The sequence below is a fragment of the Manihot esculenta genome, chromosome 6 (assembly GCF_001659605.2).
Source record: "Manihot esculenta cultivar AM560-2 chromosome 6, M.esculenta_v8, whole genome shotgun sequence".
NCBI lineage: Eukaryota > Viridiplantae > Streptophyta > Magnoliopsida > Malpighiales > Euphorbiaceae > Manihot > Manihot esculenta.
Window position 1 is genome coordinate 13898098 of NC_035166.2, and position 16043 is coordinate 13914140.

The following is a 16043-nucleotide window of genomic DNA, read 5'->3' on the forward strand; positions in this document are numbered from 1 at the left end:
CGGAATTCTGACTTTCCGGCGGAATCTCCGTTGGAATCTAGAATTCGAGGATGTCGGAGCCTTCTAGAAGGGTTATAAAAAGAGGTTTTCAAAATGTTTTTAAGTGTTTTATGGTTTTGAATGCACCGGATTTGGGTTTTGAAAGGGAAAAGACCAAGGGGACAAAGAGCAGGTTCGGTCGCCGAAGGATAAGTTCGGCCACCGAACATGGCATGGTTTCGCCCGCCGAAGGTGAAGTTCGGCCGCCGAACATTGCATGGTTTTGCATGCAGTTTTGGCTGCCGAAGGAGAGGCGGTCAGCCACCTATAAAAGGGCCCTCAGTCGGTGAAATGGATAAGATTTGCTTCCCTTTCACTAATAGAGGTGAGATCATGTCTTCCATGGGTAATCTTCATGTTTTCACCAAATCTTGCAAAGTTTTGATGAGTTTTAATCTTGTTTTGAAGCTTTGGAGCTAAAACCCAAGTTTTGAAGGTTGGAGAGTTTGAGGGTGAGTTGCTGCATATCTCCACGTTGGGATCGTTCATCTTCTTGTTCTCAAGAGGTAAGTGAAGATCCTGAACTTCTTTTCAGGATTTATGAAGGTTTTATAGAGTTTTATGGGTAGAAATGCATGTTTAGGTTAAGTGGTGGATTAGTTGATGAAAGTATGTATATGTGTTGTGTTGGGTTGGTTGTTGGGGTTTTAAGGTAGTTTTGGACCCCTTTGTGCATATACTAGAGTATATGTCTGTTGAGGAGTTGAGCTTTGCATGTTTGGGTAAGGTTTAGAGGGCTTTGGCATGAAGCAAAACACGGTTCTGCCTTACTGGAGAACCCAGTTTCGGCCGCCGAAGGGAGGTTCGGCCGCTGAACATGCTAAGGAGGTGGCTTCGGCTGCCTAAGCTTGCTTAAGCTTGCCCCCGAAAGTTTGGACTTTCGGCTCTGAAGGGGGGTTTCGGCCGCTGAAAGTGCCCCCGATCATGCATGGATTTCGTCTCTGGAGAGGACTTTCGGCAGCCGAAGGTGCCGCCGAAAGTGCTTGAGTTTCAGCTCTGGAAGGGACTTTCGGCCGCCGAACCTGCCGCCGAAGGTGCCCTGTCCAGCCTTCTTTTGCATGTTCTACTTGATTGGTTTAGGATGTCTGAGGGGGTTTTTGGGGGAGTATTATAGAGTTGTTTATGAGTTGTCTAGAGTGTGTTTGGCACCTCATTTGAGTCCACCTATGTAGGATCGGACCCGAGGGACCGAGGAGGCCATCAGTGTTAGCTGTTGCAGAGTCAGCCTAGCGTCTGCCAGAGGTGAGTGGAACTAAACCTAATTCTTTTCAATTGAGAAATTGAATGCTTTAGCATGTTTCATGCACCATGAGTACTATGAGTATGCAATAGGTTGATTGCATTAGTAGACACGACTATGAGGCATTGCATTATTTGTTGTTGATGGGGATGGACCAAGGCGATCTCAATAGCCCACAATCTGTTAAGCAAGGAAAGACCTGTGTGAGCTCCTGGGAGGGGCCGGGCGCTGACAGAGGGAGTTTTGAGGTCATGTCTAATCCGAGATGTGAAATATTTGTGCTGTGACGCATTTCATGAAAGCATGTAATTAATGAACTGTTTTCATTATTTCTACTCACTGGGCTGTTTAGCTCATCCCTCTCCCTTAACCCCCAGTTTTGCAGGGTCAGAGATAGCTATGGGAAGTCAGAGTCATCAGAGTTATGAGTATGAGTTGGCTGAGATTTTGGCTATGTACTAAAGTAGTGGACATGATGTAAATTAAAAGACTAGTATATAAAGTAATGTATGGATATGTAATGTCATATAAGGGATAGAATTGTGCTTTGCCCTGGTGTATGGTTAATCCCTTGTTATGCATGATCCTGTTTTATGGTTTCTTGATGAGAAATGTGTTGAACCAAGGCTGACATATGGTATGCTGACCCTATGAGAGTGGGTTCTATGTTTACAGACACAGTGCATGCAGGTCAAGCTTGGTAAGTGATAGGAAAGTTTTTCAGTTTTTATATTTATGTTTGATCATGTATGGGATTTATCAGGTACACAGAGTTCATGTCAGGCTTGCTACGGGTTCCGGCGGCCTTAAGCCGACCTGGATCCTAGCGCCGGTAGTGGTTCGGGCCGTTACAGAGGGGTATCGATTTTCGGGTAGTTACACTATGGTTTGGATTACAGGTTTAGATTTATCTTCTTTATATGTAGCATATATTAATGATGGTATATTTGATACTCTTCCTATATCTTCTGTAATTACTGAAGATGATAATCCCGTATATCTACTACTTATACCTCTAATAAATTTTAATGATATTTTATCATCCTCAAACTGCTCAATTTTACTTAAACTTGTATTTGGCTTTATTTTTTCTTGTTCTGGAGGAGGTATTATGTCTACTAATATCCATTCATCTGGCAAGGTTATATCCTTCCACTGAATTGTTTTAGGAATTACCATATTGTTTTAGTTAAATCTGTCTGTAAAAATCTTGTTTCTCCCAATTTAGGCTGCAACCTATATTTAGTTCCAAACGTCGAATTCATAGCTTTATAATGAATTTTATATATCAATGCTATAGGAATGGAACCTTGTTTCATCCTATAGTTATGGGTTTTTACTTCTAAAACTATACTTTCTAAAATATTTAAATCATTTAATGAGATTGTCATATCTGGATATACTTCAAAGGATATGGGTCCTTCACTTAGACTAGTTTCTACAGATCCTAACAAGGAATCCTGGAAATTTAAAAATCTTGCATCTCTACCTACTGCTAATATACTAGTGTTTAATCCTTCTCTAGTTAAAGGTTTTATACCTACTTGAATTAAGCCTGTATGAATATACTTATACCTTTTACTCCTATGATGACTTAATGTTTTTGATGATAAGAAAGCTATTTTCTCAAAGGGTTTACTTAACTGAAAATCTCTCTCTTCTGTTTTTATTACATAATCTGTTTTAAAAACATTAAACTTTGGGATTTTATAAATCTGTTCCTTATCTACCTTAGAAATTTCCCACTCATCTATAACTTTTACAAAATCTTCCAATATTAACTCATTTTTATTTATTACTTTTTTAATTTCAGAAGACTCTGAATCATATGACTTTACTGTACTTGCTGATTTATAAAAAAGGATCCATTTCTTGGTTATGAACTATGTCGCGGCCATTGCCTGTTCTACCCTAAAAGATGCCTACCAATGGCTATATATATATATATATATATATACCCTTGTATAAATACATCCAAATGCTGTAGAGACTAGTACTCTATGCCTTTGGCTTGCCTATTTTAAAATAATCATCAATAGTTAAAAACAATCAAAATTTTTTTTAATGAAATTTAATACTAATATATCATAACTATCTCTTGCATTCTACTTTCTTAAGGCATATTAATCCAAAGTTGTATTATCTTATTATGCATCAACATTAGTAGCTCTCTTCTTCCTTTTATAGCTTGAAGCTACAATATTAGTTTACAATTTTTATCTTTCTAGCTTATCCTACTAACATTATGAAATATCACATTGACTAATATCTGGATTATTTTAGATGTGATATAAAAATAAATAGTATAAAATATCAATACCTTAGATGGCCTATCTGTAGAAGGATTATCCCTGTGTGGACATGCTCTTTTACTGTGACTTGGCAATAAGGAGTGTTGGCAATAAATCATCATACTATTCCTAGCACTCCTTGGATCTTCATCTTTATCTCCTTTTATATTCCTTTTAGGTTTAATTAGCATTCTTTTATGTTGAGAATGCAATATTATTAGACCATCCACATCTGACCACATATCAACATCAGTCAATGGCTCTATTTCATTTAAATATATATTTATATATTGAGAGTTACTAAAATATAAATCCAAATATTATAACAATAATAATCTCTATGATATCTCCTAACTTGCATTATTCTTTCCTCCTTTGGTATAACAACATATATAGTCTATGGGCATGTTCCTTGACATTTTGCTTTCTTTCTTATTGCATTAATTCTTGTCTATTTAATTGTATAACTATTAACAATTGGATATTTTGTTATACATTCTTTGAATTGATGGACATTCTCAAATTTTATTTTAATAATAAAGTTGAAAGTACCGTAATTGCACCTTCGATTGTAAACTAAAGTCCTTTTTCTCTTTTTCCTCATGGGATCAATCTCATCCTTATCACTAGTATTTAGTGTAAGAAAAACATTCTTTTCAGAATCATCATATATACTACTATGTCCTCCCTCTACATTCTCAGTCTCACTCCTATTAAGTTCAAAAATACAAATATTTACAACATCCAACATTGACTCAATCAAACGATATCCAATTATTCCCTTCTTAAATGCATTCTTATTATGCATTGCATCTGAGAACTCATTATCATTTGTTTTATAAACCAGAAACTAAACTTTTATTTTCTGATCCATCTTCCTCAACATCATCATTTAGTATGTATTCAACATTCTCACTGACTTCAACTGTCATTAATATTTCTAGATGAAATATTAATATATATCTCAACTTTATCTTTATTATTTAGCATCCTAGATAAAATATTAATATGCATCTCAACTTTATCTTTATTATTTAGCATCTCAGTATTAACTTCACTGACAAATACATCATCAATTAGTATGTATTCAACGTCCTCACTGACTTCAACTGCCATTAATATTTCTAGATGAAATATTAATATGCATCTCAACTTCACCTTCATTATTTAGCATCTCAGTATTAACTTCACTAAAAGGAACATCTACTATACCTTCAGTATTTTGCATATCAGTATTAACTTCACTAATAGGTACATCTACTACACTAAAATGTTTATAAAATTCAATGAAAAGCTATGAAAAACCAAATTCAATACTCTCTTCCTACATCTATTTGACCTGAGAGTCATTAAACACTAGAGTTTGATACTCTCAGTCATTTATGGATTTGTAATATTCTACTTTTGCCACTTCACTATAACTTAATTTCTTATATTTATTGACAAATATCTATGTAATTCATTATCTTACAGTTCAAGTAACAACATGGAATACAAGTTCTATAGACTTTATCAGAAGCCTCTCACTGAACTTGAACTTGCCTCCCACGTGCACTTCAATAAAAAAGCTGGGACATAAATGATATAAATTAATTAGTCAACTTAAAAAATACAAAATCCCCAAATAGATATAATATATTGAACTACATAACATATTGATTATATTCTAATATTGACGATAAACCCTAAGTACAAAAACTATTAAAATATCTATTGCATATAAAACAACATAAAATATATTAATAATGTCAAGCCAAAACCCTAAAATAAGCTATAAAATAACCAATCCATTAGCTCATAAAAGATTGTCTTATTGTATTTCACTGATTATAAAATTACCTTGTTTGCTTTTTTTTCAAATAAATTTTTTAACTTTTTATCTTGCCTATCATGATGGAACACCACGATGGAAGAAAATAGAAGGCAATGATGTTTTGTCTCCATTGCTTATTGGTTTATCTATGACTGGATCACTTTCTATGCTTCGATTCTCTGTCAATCATGCATGTGTATAGTGTTGAAGTTTTTGGCTTTATTGATGGTATGAGATTTAGTAAAGGAGAGTGGTTTATTTGGGTTAATAATATTTGTTGATTTGGAAGAGTTTAACTAAGACTAGGATTCTCTTGCATTAATTTTAATCATGGTCAATTCATAGGTTATAATGAAATTTTTTATTTTAAAAAAAATTATTTAAAAATTTTATATGTCATAAAAGGTCTGCAATGTTGAAAATGATCAAAATTAATTTGAGAAATTAGATATAATTACAATAAATTTTAGATACAATATACAAGATTTAAATGGATATAATTAAGAATTTATAAAAAGACTTTGCTTTCTTGGGTCAATATGCCTTTTAAAAATTTATAATTGGTCTCAACGGACAAAAATAATTGAATGATGAAAAAGCTAGCAATTAGCAATACTTGCGAGTAATGTTCAAAAGTTCGTCACCCGGCAATGTCCTTTTCTGGTTATAAGAAAATGAATGTACCTATATTTAGCCCTTAGTTTTTTTGCACAATTTTCCACCTGAAACCACTCAACAATAACAGTATGAGATTTCCATTTAAATGACCAATCCAAACAAGAAAGTGATAGCACCCAAGATTGAATTTTCAGAACTGCTTTCTTTAAGTTAACTGGAGAAAAATGTTCGACAAAAAAACTAGAGAAAAATGGGAAATAAAGTTATATACACCGTGATTAGCCATAGCCCATAAGCAACGATTGCAGAGAGAACATGGGCGCGCGCATGCTCTCACAGCCACGATTGGAAGATTTTATATTAAAATGTACTGATCATATGGCGAAGTAGAGAGCTAGCCAAAAAAGTGGCTGAATAGATGTGAAAGATTGAAAAGTGCCACATTATAGCTATTTATACAAGTTCAAGATAACAACAGGGCACTCCAGGGGCAAGGATTTCAAATTGTAAAATGATCTCACATTCAAATTGGATGATAGTAAAGGAGAGAACCACCCCTTTCGTGTAACCATCCACAGAAATAAACAAATTGGAAGACCGATGCTGCCAAGAGGAAGAACAGTAAGTGTTCACTATTTTCCCCACTTTACCTCGACTTTCACAACGGAATGCTAAATCTAACATGAACACTGCCTGCCACTATAACCTTCTAAATGTAAAATTTTGTACAAGACTAGACACCATTGAGGCGCCAAAATGAGCAACAATCAATTAAATTACAAAAAGCTAGTTGGACGCGTTACACATCACCTTCGTCTTCTCAGGGGCACATCATGAAGCTGCAACTGTCCGAACGGTGTTCCGTCCAAGACCAAGACCCAAACCCAGGGGAATGCTATCTGTTTTGGACTTTGCATGGTTATGATTATGATTATGATTATTATGGCAGCAATGGGAAGAATGGTGATGACCCTGATGGGCTTTAGTGTCTGAATTTACATTAATGGCAACATGCCCATTGCCATTGACGTGATGAGAGTGAGCATCCCCCTTTTGTGAGTTTGAATTCCTTGCCATATGCATCATTCCAATCCCCTCAGAATCTGCAGAATCTTCAATATACTCCACATCTTCATTGTAGCCCAATAGCAAGAAATCTGAACAATTCTTTCTGATGCCATGATCATAAGGGTTTCTAAAGCGACCACCTGGGCCTCTAAGATAGCTATAACGCATCGCATTTGCCATTTCATTTGTTGTTATATTGCGTGATATCTGTTCCAGTACAAGAAAGGATTCAGCAGGTGTTGAAGCAAATACCAAATGTAATTCAAGTTGGAGTTGTAGCTAATGCACACTTCACAAAAAATGAAATAAATACTCAACCAAAAAGAGTTTAATTACATAATGATCCTTAATTGATATTTCTCAATGTATATATTGATGCATATGTCCTGTTTTCCACATGAGGTGCACAATCACCACTTGCCAAAAAAAAAAAAAAAAACTCCATCCATATGGCACATTAAACAACACAACTCAACAGCTAGAACTTTGGTTTAGATAAACCCAGAGAGATATCATTGACAGGCTTAAGCATGCAATAGTAATAGAGGATTCTAGCTTTACCTGAGAAGCTTGCACAACAGTTAATACTGCCACACCAAAGAAGAGGAAAAAATCTACAATCAGAAATGCAATGGCACCAATATGATGAGTCCCAGCGTGGTTTATCCATGCTCCAAATGTAGAGGGAGCAGCAGGATCAGTAAGAACTCCTACATCCAGCAAATTATTTTCGATCAGCAAAAAGACCCTTCCCAACTACCAAAAATGCTACAGAAAATAATTAAATGTAAAAAGATTTTAAAGGCGGGTTCAATTCAAGAAAACATTTTAGTCCATACTTGTCAGAGCCACTGCACCAGTAATCAACATAGCTGAAACTTCTAGAACAAGAAACAGAATGAATTCCCATTTGTTTTTCTGCATCAGGAGCAGGATAAGCAATACCGATTAACAAAGAGACAACAATACCAACCTTTTGTATGAAGCATGAAAGCAAAATGGTACGGTAATTGTCCTTGGAAATCTCAAGTAATATTGGTAACTGATTAGTGTAACCTCCAGCCAAATCATTGTTAATTATTTCACAGGAACTTCAATAGCCAGATATTATCAATAGGGTGTTGACAATCAACTTATCAGGCTGAACTAATACTAACCACCAATGAAATCAAACCAGTTCCATTCATGTTTCATCTTTTACGAAAGATAAATTGTATATTCTCCTCATCATCAAAACATCAAGGGGAAAATGTGAGTTCAAATGATCATGCATTCAACAATGCGTATGCACCTTGGCAAAAAAAAAAAAAGGTATGGTTATTCAACAATGCATACGAACCTTGCCAATGCAATTGGATACCCAAGGGCAATGATGATCAAATTGTTCAACACAACGATCGCAAGTGGAACAATGCTTTGCACGAAGAGGTCTAACAATCTGGTCATAGCAAAATAAAAAAAATCTAAGAAACACTGAAATAGGAAAAGCAATGGATCATAAGCTTAGCTAGAAATAGGTTACAAGGATCAAAGATTCAAAGTATACGCTACCTTGCATGTTGCACAGAGTTGAGACCAATTTCCAGCTAGCAAAGCAGGATCATTTATCTCAATTCTTAAAAGAGGTTCCTAGCAAAAAATATATATATAAAATCAAGGACAAGTAGAAAAGATATGGCACATTCTTTGCCCCCTTTTCTGTAAGGGAAGCATGCATTGTACAAGATAAACAAATATTAAAATTTTCTTTTATGGATGACATTATAAAGAAATAGGTGCAAATGAATGTCCTCCTTTAGTGCAAGGGGGTGTTGGGCCTTGGAGGTGGAGAGGAGTTTGGGCCACAAGGAATGAACAAGACAAGAAAACACACTAGGTAAATGAAGCTCACATCATCTTTCATGCTTTGTGGATCATGCACATTCATTCTAATGAAACCTGGATCCTTCCTGCAAAGAAACAAGGGAGAGAGACATAAAGAAGTCACATCAACACATCGCATGTATGGAAGGGAAAAGGCAAGAAAAGATACAGCAATAAAAAAAAATGAAGAGCTTCATTTTTCTCTCATCAATGTTTATAACATCTGTATAGCTGTGTGTCAGCAAATATGTGTCAAATGGCGGCTTAAAGCACACTTTAGAATGTTTTAAATAATTATTGCCCTTCTATTGCGTGTGACTGCATCTAAACACATTTGGTAGAAAGAAAGGAAAGTGTATCTAGTGTGGGCCAGAATCCAGATACATTAAGTGGAGGAAGTGTATCCAACGTACATAAGAGTCAAAATAAATTTCCTTCCCAACACAGTGTAAAAGTTCACTATAAAGAATACCTGCTACACCTATAAAACATAACAAGTCCAGCAGTTGCTAGGAAGACACCCAACCACGCAAAAAGGCCAAAGCCAGCTGTTAACCTTGGTAAATTAGAATCTGCAGCCACAGTAATTAAAAATAAAAATTCAAAAAAAAGGAATGTAATTTTAAATAAAAAAGAAAGAAAATAAGATGGGAAGTGTAATCTTGATGATTCAGGGAGAGGAACACAGTAGTAAAGGGATAAGACAAAATACCCATTATGACAGAATGAATATAGGTCACCAAAAGTATTAGTATTATAGACCAAAGTACAGGAGCAAGCCCTAACTTTGAGAGACGTCCCAGCCGGCTGTTCACATCAAAACGTTTGTCAAGCAACCTCCTAGCATTTCCCTGTATGATCATATTTATTTAACACAGAAGTTATAAGAAGCTATACTTTAGAAATATTTACAAATAACATTTCAGAATTAATCTACAAATACATAGAAAAATCAAATTTGAACATCACACTAAACCCACTAAAGTAAGTCAGCTGAGGCTCCACTGTACACAGAACAATAAGTTAAATTGAACTTTGCATTTTTCACCACAAAGACAGAACTTCCCCATATTACCCACCAGGGATTCAGGAAATGAGTGTGGCAGGGGGCTCCAAAGAGTACATAACATACTTGGAAAGAGCATACTTAATGAAATTAAATTTATAGTTAGTAGTTACTTTCTTTAAGTCTTCAGTTTAATCCACTTAAGCTGCATCTGATAAGTATAATAGGACATGGATTCCATACTTTGAGTCTTCAAATTGATGGATCTATGGAAGTTTTGGAAAAATGGGGAGTATCTCTTAGACATGGACCCATATGATTCAATACCTATGCTGGAGTCAATAACTAACATAGACTGAACCTGGTTTAACAGAAAGAACCCAAGAAGAATGATACAAGCAACCCTTCTATGTATATCCTGATATTATGTTGCATCTGCCAATTCAATGAATTCCTGAAATATGTCCAAGAACAAACAATTTGAGATATGCTTTTCTACTAATCATCACATAAATTGAAGTGTTCACTGTTTTAATTTGGCCAAATAAGATAGTATTTTTTTATTGGGTTTAAAATAAAGTAGAACATGTTTTGACACAATATAATGTATCAATCAAACAAACATTAAGACAATAGCTAAAACCTGACACAAGGAAACATCCCAAAAGAAAAAACATTGCCTAACAATTTTAATGACCAATTTAAAGTATTTTGGTTATGAAGCACCTACAAGGAAAAAAGCAACTTGTCTGTGATTCTTGTCAGATGCAAGCTGGGCTGGTGTGAGGCCAGTGTTATCGGTCACCATCAAGTCTTCTTTCTTGCCTGCCTGTACAAGTACTGTACATGCCTCCAAGTTACCTCTAATTGCAGCCCAGTGGAGAGGAGTGCAACCTGACATCCAAATATGACCAAACAGTCAAGTTGTATGAATTTTGGCATATGTCCACACTAGTGTTTTATCTCCACCAGAACCAAACAACCATAGGCTAAATGATTTCATACTGACAAAATAAAATATTGAGAACGTACCCTCTTTATCTTGGCGTCCTCTATAAGCATCCAGAAACAACAGAAGGCGTATACAATCAGCAAAACCTTTATAAGCAGCCCTACAATTCGCCAAAATGATAACAAAAATGAGGAAAAATCAATATCTTAATCATTGACAAAGGACAATGTGAAAACAATGTATTCCAGCAACTATTAAATACAACTAAAAAAAAATTACCGAAGGAATGAAATCATATAAAATGTGTTGATGACACAATTACAAACTTCAGAAAATAATAGACCATGCAGTACATCCCAAGGTCCAGAAAGTAGAAATGATCCAACAAAATTAAAGGACCAAGAAGAATCATAATTAGACAAACTAAATGCAATTGATTTTTTTTTCAGCAGCTAGGACGTATATTTGGGAAACCTATTGACCATCTCATCTCAAGTGTGACCCGAATTCAAGCATATCTCCTAAGATGACACCACGAAGTTTCCCCAATAAGCGAATTCAATAACAAGACTACAAAACAAAAGTCAATTTGATGTACAGTCACCAAAAGTAAATGATTAATTAAATAAAAGGAAATAATGAAATAATGGATCAAGAGCAAGGAACTTTATAAATTGTCATCTTCAGGTGCACTGCACAGAGAGAGAGAATTAAAATAAACACAATATATGCAAAATACTAACATGAGAATTTACAAAGCTTGCATATTCAAAATGTACAAAAGAAATAAAGTAAATTAGAGGATCTAAATGCACAATCATACAAATTAATAAATAACATTTGAACTAAGTGTGTCGTTCTCAATTTAAATAATGACAAATTAAATTAAATAGTGTAAGTCAAGCAAGAAATATATACACAAAAAGGTACTATAGCCTTTTTAAGGATAAGGTAATGGTGAAGAAGAAGCTATAATGTACCAGTGTAATGGGCTTCTTCCATCATTATCAGGAATGTCAGGGTCTGCATTCCATTTAGAGACAACGTGATAGAGAAAAGCTGTCTGACCATATTGAGCTGCAACATGTGTTGTCTGCAGTTAAAATTAGTGATCAGTTCTTTGTTATTACTAACTACAGTAATTAATACTGTAAGTTTATTGCAAAATAAAAATCAATCCTACAGAAACAATGAAATATGCACAATGAATTGCTCATTTTCTGGTCCATATTGCTGTTTACTTTTCATGCTTAACATATTTGCTGTATTGAACTACTTCTATCTAATAAAAGCTTGAACTTATAGTTGTTCCTAGCTCATTATCCAAGTAAATCCATTCAATTTTGCCATATTATTGCATCGTGAATTGGAAGGTATGGCCAACAAATGAAAGCTCCAAAGCAGTCAATAGCATGTCAAATGTGGGTACCGGTTTGCAAAAAGTTTCTAAATATTTGGATTAATTGCAACTATTCTCTGGATGTAGTCAAACAAAGAACAACAAAATGAAATAAAATGACACGTGATCCAGCCATCCAGTTCAGGTTAATGCATTGTAATCCAGTTTGTGGTCAAGTTGCAAACTTAGAAGCTAGAACTGGTAAAATTTACTACACATTTTTATGTTTTAGTTTAGCAAACATAATCAAGAAATCACTGTTGGCTCTCCCTTGAATTTAAGTATATTTATAATAATAAAATAATTAAGACGACACTGACCTGATAACCATACATATCAGCAGCAGATACTTGAGCACCCTCTTGGAGTAACAGCTCTGCAACTTGGATTGCACCCCGAACTGCACTCCAGTGCAATGCTGTCTGCCCAGTCTGATCTACTGCATTTACATCTCCTCCATGCTGGCAATTAAGAAATGCTGTGATAAATAAGCTAATATTGAACTCCTCTAATCACTAAAATCTAGATAAATTATATAAATTATACAAGTTAAAAGTCCTAATTCATTAAATTAAATTCTCTTAATCAATAACTATACTTTATATATACATATTAAGAAGGATCAACTGAGTTGCCTTTGTCAGAAGCAATCAGCTAACCTCAATCTCCTCTAACTTATTGCATTCAACCTTATCATCCCCAAGCAATAACCATGCAAATAGATCACCCCTCAAATCTGTTCAGCTATCAACCATTCAAAACTCACTAAGATACTCCAATCCACCATAGAAAGACCTTCGCAATATGTTAAATTTAAATATAATTCACGCACAGCAATCAAACTATTTCAATAAATTCTAAAACGTAACAGCATAAAACAGACCGAACCCAATACAACCAAACCAATCAACCAAAACCAAACAAAGGGAGACAGGAAATCCTCAGTTGCATACTAGCATAACTAACGAAACAATGGAACCTATCAGATAACCTCAAAATGCTCACCGTAAAGACCATTAAAATAACCCCGAAACAAAAAAAAATACAAAGATCATAAAAAACAATAATAAGAATTCATGGATTGGAAAACAGATACCTCGATGATATACTGAGCAGCGGCGGTACGATTATTCAAAGCGGCCCACTGTAACGCGTAGTATCCGAGGCTATCAGGCTGAGAAACAGAACAACCTTCACTCTCCACCAATCTCTGAAGCTTCTCTAAATCCCCATAGGCAGCGGCGGTGTAAACATCGTTCCTCAGACTCTCCTCGCTCGCAACGCCACCATTACCGATCCCTTTGGCTCCATTAACAGATGCCTTTTCCCCCTTATTACATTCAACCTCCTCCACCACCTCGATCTCCGATGACATTCTCTTCTATAAGAAATTCGTAACAAACAGAGACGGAGGAGGAATTATGAATGATTTGATGAGATAAATCCAAATTGGAATTGAATTGGTAAGGAAATGGGATGCCTTAGGGTTTTTCTTCGAAGAAGAAAAGTGGACGGGGGGAGAGAGCGAGAAGCTTTTGGCCTTTGGGTTGGGTCGTTTAGCCGTCCGTGTTGACTGGAGGATTATACAATACGCAGGATACATAAGAGTCGAAGGAGAGAGAGAGAAGATACAGGTTCCCTGTGAATATCCGTACCCGGCTGCCGGCATTTTCCAAACTTCATATCGTTTGGATATTTTCGTATTTTCCGTTCACATATGATTTGAAATATTTTTATGCCTTTTTTTATTAATGCAAAGTCAAATTCTAAATATGAGATACTTGCATTCAACTGGTCGCATCGCATGTTTGAAAATTAAGTAGCGAGTTCGGGTTTTAGAATATCCATTACTAAATAATTAATTTAATATAAAAAGTATATTTTACAATATTTATAATTTTTTTTTATGTTTTCATTTAAAAATAAGTATATCTAGAGATAGTAGTAAATAATTTAACAATTTTTAAAATAAGTATATTTAAAATTATTAAGAAACCAATCTTCTTTATTATTATTATTGATAAAATAAGAATAGAGAGAAATACCCAAACTTCAACAGAATAAACGACCCCTAAACCTAAAATCAACAAATCAACCCTAATTAATGGATACGGAATAATCAAGCTTTTGTAGGTGGTGCTGATTTACGATGACAATACTCCTTTCGAAGATACGTGAAATAGAAGAATTAAGGCCAGAAAGAACAATTTCTGCACAATCCTTACTCAATTGAGCAACAGAGCTGAAACTCCCCTCCCCTTCACTCTCTCCTTTTCTCTTTCCTTCTTCTCTTTGATTTTTTCATCCCTCGTCAAAGAATTAAAACCAATCAGTAAAGATGTTAAATAAATATTTCGTGCGTGGGCTCTGATAGACTCTTGACCTTGAACTAAATCAACCATTAAGCAACCGTTCACCTAAAATTAGTTGAAAAGATTGTCCGTGATACTTGTCGTTTTAATAGATTCACCTTCAATAATGTGAATCTTGATGCTGGCAATTGTAAAGTGCTCATTAGTATTGAGCAACAGAGTCCTGATTTTACCAAGAGCATCCACAGCCATCTCGCTAAGCGTCAATATTGGGATTGGTGATCAATAATATATATTTGGGTTTTGTCAAAATTTAGTGGTAAAGGTTTTCCGTTGAGTTTTTAAAATTAGAGAGATTATTTAATTTATTTTTAAAAATATAAAAATTAATTAATTAATTTTGTTGTATTAAAAAATTAGGAGTGTGTTTAATATTAGTGTAGGATTTTTTGTTTTTATTTTCTCAAAATTAAAAATAATTTTTTATTTTCGTTATTTATTTTTTAAAAACAGTTTTTTAAAAACTGTATGTATAAAAATAACTATAAATTTTTATATAAAAGTAAAAAATAAAATATTTTTTTAAATATGATATTTAATAATAAAATAAGGATATAAATAATTTTATAAATAGTTAAATATAAAAATAATAATAAATTATATTTATATATATATGTATATGATGAAATAATAAAATATATAAAAATAAATAATAAATAATATTTATGTAGTATTTAATATTATAATAAAAAATTATTATTTAATTTTTTTAATATAAAAAAATTTATTAATTAGTTTTTTAATTTTAAAAAATATATTAAAATATTTTTAAAATTTTAAAAAGTCTACCGGCTAGTTATTCCGTTAATTTTATCCATTAAGTATTAAAAATAAAAATTACTATTTAGTACATGTCATATAAAAAAATCCATTAATTAATCTATTAATTTTAAAAAATATATTAAAATATTTTTAAAATTTGAAAAAATCTACTAATTAATTCTTCCATTAATTTTAACCGTTAAATATTATAAAAAAAAAAATTAAATGTTCTCAATATCAATATGACGGAATTAATTAGTAGACATTTTTATAAAATTAAGAAACTAATTAATGAATTTTCTCTACTATAAAATTAAATAGTAAAGTATTTAATAGTTAAAACGAATGAAAGGACTAATTAATATATTTTTAAGAGTAAATTACACTTTAATTCTTAGATTTTAGTATAATTAATGGATCAATCTCTTTTTTTTTTTTTCGTTCAAACTATACCTCCTTCCATCCTAAAATCTATTAAAATAGAAAGAGAAATAATTTAAATTTCATAAACATCCTTATTATGCACCGGCTTATTCCATTTCCTTTCATTCTCTTCATCTTCTTCTGCCTATTTTTGCTAGGAATTCAAACATGATGTTATCGCCTCATGGAGAATCCAT

General features: G+C 33.6%; 1 protein-coding gene across 2 annotated transcripts; it reads right to left on the bottom strand.

Annotated features, from left to right (window-relative positions):
- Nucleotides 1-6427: 6427 nt before the first annotated feature.
- On the bottom strand, nt 6428-14072 carry LOC110617462 (protein S-acyltransferase 24). 2 transcript variants are annotated; one of them, XM_021760239.2, is made up of 13 exons: nt 13386-14072; nt 12610-12750; nt 11871-11983; nt 10971-11050; nt 10669-10832; nt 9645-9783; nt 9405-9504; nt 8961-9018; nt 8621-8698; nt 8409-8507; nt 7909-7987; nt 7631-7779; nt 6428-7276 (listed from the first exon to the last, which is right to left on the bottom strand). In XM_021760239.2, the coding sequence occupies exons 1-13, from the start codon at nt 13662-13664 to the stop codon at nt 6833-6835; spliced, it is 1923 nt and encodes a 640-aa protein (XP_021615931.1). In that variant the 5' UTR covers nt 13665-14072; the 3' UTR covers nt 6428-6832. The 2 variants fall into 2 exon arrangements, with proteins under 2 accessions (XP_021615931.1, XP_043813498.1); XM_043957563.1 differs by having other exon boundaries at nt 8943-9018.
- Between the last annotated feature and the right edge of the window lie 1971 nt (nt 14073-16043).